The sequence below is a fragment of the Triturus cristatus genome, chromosome 5_1 (genome assembly GCF_964204655.1).
Source record: "Triturus cristatus chromosome 5_1, aTriCri1.1, whole genome shotgun sequence".
Lineage (NCBI taxonomy): Eukaryota > Metazoa > Chordata > Amphibia > Caudata > Salamandridae > Triturus > Triturus cristatus.
The window spans coordinates 179787400-179793242 of NC_140587.1; the positions used below are offsets into that span (position 1 = coordinate 179787400).

Genomic DNA, 5843 nt, shown 5'->3' on the forward strand with positions numbered 1-5843 from the left:
ATCCTCTGAAAGTCATATCACTGTCCCACTTAGCACTATATGAGACAAAGCAATTCTCAGAATTTCCCAGTGTTCAATCTAGGATCGGTGGAGTGTCTGGGATCTGCCATTGTTCCAAGACATGTACTGTGAGATTATGTGATTTTTAAGAGAGAACATCCACTGTCGCCAGTATTCTATGTTAGAAGGAGAACGCCCACTCCAGAGGAGGGCCATTGTCTGGCACAATGTTTATATGCCACTCTCCCTTGGTGCATGGTATGGCAAGGATAGTTTAAAAGGCTTAACATTTCTGTGCGGGATTTCGCTATCAATATCTCAGAAGAGAGTACCCTTCCAGTGACAGACCATAGGTATATTCTGGCATTTCCCTCCCACTTTCTTAGGCGAAAGTGTCAATTAATGTGTATTTTTCCAGCCACAAATATGTAATCAAGGATTTCCCTGTCATTGCTTTAGGTACCAGACTAAGTTAAATCCCTCTTTGAAAAAGGCCTATGAGCTTGAGATTTCCACTTCACTCTTTCTCAGACGTATACTCTGCTATTGACTTTTGCATGTGGGTGAAACAAATGTTTGTGCTATTTCTCCCTGTCTGAGATGAAAATGTTGTGTGATGGTTCCCATTAGTGTTGGCTCTTCAAGCTGGAGGATGTTTGGTAGATGGGGAGATGTCTAGTATGTTGTCTCTATTAAACTCCTGCAATTCAACTCCCGTGCTGGCATCATTGACAAAGTCCTTTTCCAGGTCCCTTTGGGATTTGGTTCTCCGGTGCAGCTCCCCAACTGTGCCCTCAAGCAACTTTACAATGAAGTTCATACCAAACACCCTGATGAAGTTGCTGGCCGCAAAGGCATAAAGCACTGGGTTAATGCTGAAGCTGATGAAGGCCAGGGTGGTGGCTAAAGCTCTACTTGCCTTCCAGGCATGCTTAAGCTTCTCTGCCATGTTCCCTGTGGCCACTCGGGAGGCCACCTGAATAACACTGACCACATGGTAAGGCAGCCAAAGCAACGTGAAGGTCAACACGATGGCCAGGATTAGTTTTTCAGTACGGACCCGCCGCCGTAACTTTGTGGCCTTCAGTTTCCGTAAGATGAGAGCATAGCTCGTACAAATAATCGCTAGAGGGACTAAAAATGCTACCACAGTCTCTAAGGAGTAGTGGAAGATGGTGTGGCGGCTCGAGGGATGGCACGGCTCACAGATCAGCATCTTGGTGTTTGCTTCTTCCACTACTTCGCGGTAAGCAAAGGCTGGGATTGACAGCAGCATGGATGCTACCCAGATACCCAGCAGAGCTTTCCTGGCCACATGCTTCTTGCGGATTGACTGCACCGTCCAGGGTCGAGAGATGGCCAACAAGCGATCAAGGCTCATCAAGGTGATGATGAAAATGCTGGCAAACATATTGACGCAGGCGAGGTAATAAACAATCTTGCACGTGACCCGGGAGAAAACCCACGTCCTCATGATGAGAAATGTGATGAAGAACGGTGTCAGGATCAACACAGTGCCATCGGCCACGGCCAGGATGAAGATAAGAATACAAGTGACAGACTTCTCCTTGCCCCTCATCTTCCCCAGGATGCTCCAGATGATGAAGACATTACCAGGTACTCCAATGAGAGCAGCGAGTAGCAGTACGACAGTGCCTGAGATACTGGAGACAGACGAGGTGACCAAGGTCTCATTATCAAAGCTTTTCACACAGTGGTTCATGACTGTGCCTGGTTGTGTCTCCTTCCTGCAGTAGAAAGGGAGAGAGGATAAGAAGGCATCAGAGAAGCTAAGGCATGAGTTGAAGAAATTCAGAATGTAAGGTTTGAGTGAGAAAAGGGTTCACAGGATAAACTGAGGAAATGTGTGATCAGAAAGAAGGGAGCCTGCCAGAGAGAGACAGTGCAATAGGATGGTCTTAAAAAACATAAAAGATTATGGTGTGGCAAACGCTACTTCAGAGACGGACTAGCATGATAAGCTGAACAATTCAGGATCAAGAGGGTGACCCTGTAGGGGAGAGACTGATCAACATGCTGATCAAGAATGAAATCAGGATAAAACAAGCATTTGCAATGCAATAGGTCTCGCATTAATAAAAGTTTTAGCTATTGGCGTTGCACATTATAATGCAACGCCAATACCTCAAGCTTTCAGTAATGCGAGACCTATTGCATTGCAAATGCTTGGTATTACTTGCAGTTCATAAAGCAAGCAGTGAACAGGCATCAAAGACTGCAAGTAAACTGCAGGCCATGGGTTGAAAACCGTATTTTTCCTCAATCTGTTATGATAAGGCTACTAAAAAGGTGTCTTTGGGTAGTAATAACGCCAAGCACTATGCTATGTTTTAAATCCTGACTTTGTGTTTTCCCTTGCCATACAATCTTAGCTCCTAATCCCAAACATTAAAGCCAATGTGACTTCTAACCCTGGAAACCCTTATCGTCTTATGTAACACCCTGTACATTGATTTACATTACAGTTGCATGATTTATTGTCAATATATAATGTATACGTGTGATGTAAAGTGCTCTGACACCTTACAGTGGGATGGTTAGCGCTATAAAAATATTAAATACAACAAATTAGCGAGTGCCATTTAAATTGTTTTTCGTGTAAATACTCACACATACGGATGCATGTGACACTCTTACAGTGCATGCATAGCTCTTTCACAGGGGGTTGCACAAAGTCAAAAACCGGACTCCAAATGTCTTAAGTTTCTCTAAAGTACTCGTGAGGTGATAGCAAGCTGTGTGGCTTTGTTACACAGGGTGCATTGGCACCTATGTGTAAGTCTGCAGATAGCTCCCAGACAGGACTGTACTCCAACAAAAAGAGGGCTGATGGCCCTTTAAATTGCCCTTCGTTTTGGGCACAAGACAGAAGAGGTCGTAAAAAGCCATTTTATTGCCAGGCAGAGAACGGGCGGAGGCAGCTGAATTGTGTCCACGTGTCGGCAAATTACACAGAGGCCATGGCAGCAAATTTCACTGGGGCCAAACGGATCCCCGATCTGGCTGACTAATCTCTGCTGGACCAGGGTTCTGGTGGGTTCCGCCTTCATTCCAGCTCTGATGAACCTTCATAGTTGTTTAGAGAACCCTCTTCCCACCTAAACATTCCCTCTGCAACTGAAGAGACCCCTCACACAAGCCCATTCTACCCTATGTACATGGCGCTTGGCATCCATTACATTTACTTTATTTATATAGAAAGTTTTATATAGCTGTTGTTGTAATAACTTTATTTCGGTCGACGGACCATAAAAAGTACAGAAACATAAAAAGAAACAACAAAAGACATTTAAAAAAATTAAGTTAAAAAATTCTGCCTAATACGCCACATATACAACAAATAGCGAGAAACTGCAAACACAATGGGAGGATGGGTGTCATAAATCAATATCATGCAAGCCTGTGTATAGTGCAAGAATCCCAGATTCCTGCAAATAGGAATCAGCCAGCGTTTTCTAGTTACAGAGTAGGCAGGGCAAAAAAACAAAACATGAGAAATATTCTCAGTATGGTAGGTGCATGTGCTAGAGCAGAGTTTTCAGTTTGAAAATAACTGGGTTTTGAAGCTCTGGTATGTCTATTTGTTATATTAATTTACTAATTATTAATTATTAATTACTGGTCTTGTGTAAGTGTTTATACTTACTAATCAACTCGTTTGTTTTAACAAGAGAGAATTACACGTGGGAATGCATAAGTGTGCTATTTAACGATAATGTGCATGTTTTCATGTTTAAACGTTGCTGAGTGCTGTTTATTTTTAAGCACGAAACGCTTTTCGAATTAATGCTTTTCTATGTTGCAAGAGCTAGATAATTGCATACACATAAGGGTATTAGTGGGGTTAACACTGTTCAATCACTATGCTGTGGTAACGTTGTTTTTGTCTCTTTTAATTAAGATGGTCTATTGTGGCCTATTGTGGCCTAAATAAAGATGGCCGATACGTAAAGCCTGGCCTCGAGTAGAATTCGTGACGAGAGAGAGCCTTGCTGAATATGGTCCTGAAGTCAGCTGACCACAGTCCTTGCTTTGCCTGATTGAAATTTTCCGTGAGGACAGCAGCAGTTTTGGGCGATCTCCAAATGAAATGAAGCGTCCTTGGCAGCTTTGGGAAACAAAGGAGCTTTAAAGAAAGACTCTGAACTGTGATCTCATTGCCGAGGAGACGTGGAAGTTATAAGATACAAATGTATTTTTTTGGTTCCTGTTCCGTTATGTTTATTTTGTGATTTTTCCTGAGCGGAGATTTTTAAATGTAGCGATGCTACATCCTTTCCTTCTCGCTTTGCTCAGAGGTTTGACGGAAGAAGTTAATTACAAATTATGTTTTTCTTTGTTCGACTTGCTATAAGAATTGTTAGCCTAGAGAGGGCTTTGCCACTTGCCATTTGCCTTTTGCCGCGTTCCGAATCTGCGTTGGTGAGGATCGTTGCTGAGAGGACTTCGTCTTGAGAGACTTTACCGAGAGACTTGTCCTGACCCGTTCTGACATTTAGCTAGAATAGGTAACTATGAGAAAAAATGATTTATTCTGATTGATTTCCTTTGACTAATTTTAGATAAAGCAATATAACTTTGAATATGGTGTTGGTTATTATTTCTTGTCAATTATTGAGTATTCTATTTTGATTATTATTGTATAGATTGTTTAGATTATGTTTAAGGGCAGTCTCAATAACCAGATCTTATCGACCCCGATATAGATGCAGGGTGTTTAGGAGTTTTCTTTCCACAGGTTATTGCTGGTAGAGTATTTGAGCGTATGTTAGTGAAATGGGCCCTAGTGTATGAAGAATGTATGTGCGTGTAACTGTGAGATTACTCTATCCGTGGAAGTAGGGATATTATATACACCCTGATCTCTATCAATTTCCTGGTAGCAGAGGATGGTTATTGATGATTGTCTTGATCTGATTAGATTACATATTGATTATTGATTATTGATGTTGGTATATGTACTAATACTATATGTTGGAGTTGTCATGTTGAGTTATATGTAGTGCTTCTGGAATTTGGAAGCTGGTAGCAGTTCCGTAGTAGGGCAGAGGGAAGTATATGCTGCTCTCGGGAAAGACGGAATTGTTGGTCCTGTATGTATGCAGGAAAATTCACATTGTCTGGGTTCGGAATCAGTGACATTATTGTATGTTACTATTAGAATATATTTCTGGTATATAAGGAGTGTGTATGGTAGTGAAGGTTATCTGTGAAACTCTGGTCTTAAGTCCCAGGGATCCGTAAGGTTTACTGTTAAAGCTTATCGAGGGAGGAGTAATAGGTATTCTCTGAGCTTGTTTGAGGAACTGGGCAGGGTAAACTGCTTGGTTAACGTGTGTTATAATTCTGTAGTGGAGCAGATTGTTCGCTGTTCTCGGGAAGCAGGATTCTGTGTGTATGTACTATATTTTCTTGCATGAATGTGCGTGAATGCATATACATTTAGTTGATTGTAAGACTCTTTGGATAAGTCCTAGAGGAAACAGTTAATGAATGTATGTTAGAAGGGCAGAGTAGAGGGATGTGCTACTGTGTCATCGAGAGGTTCTTGTGAAATAGATTTCTTTTACTATTCTGTGGTTAGCGAAGCAGACAATGGAGATGTTTATATGTTGTAACTAATAGATTGTGTAGAAATTTTGACACAAAGTCTACTGAAAAGATTTTGTAAAGGAGGGGTAGACGAGTGACAGGAGACAGGAGACAAGCGACTGCAGCGACTGCTGACGTCAGGAAGACCGCGCTCTGATTGGACAACAGATCAGAATAGTGTTCGCGCTGGGATTGGTGCGTTGGTGTGAGCCGCGCAAGGATTGGAAGAG

General features: G+C 42.1%; 1 protein-coding gene across 1 annotated transcript; it reads right to left on the bottom strand.

Moving 5' to 3' along the window:
- Positions 1–640: 640 nt before the first annotated feature.
- LOC146830600 (leukotriene B4 receptor 1-like) lies at positions 641–1723 on the bottom strand. Its single transcript, XM_085604055.1, has one exon. It carries the CDS (start codon positions 1721–1723, stop codon positions 641–643), a length of 1083 nt encoding a protein of 360 aa, XP_085460181.1.
- Positions 1724–5843: the final 4120 nt, after the last annotated feature.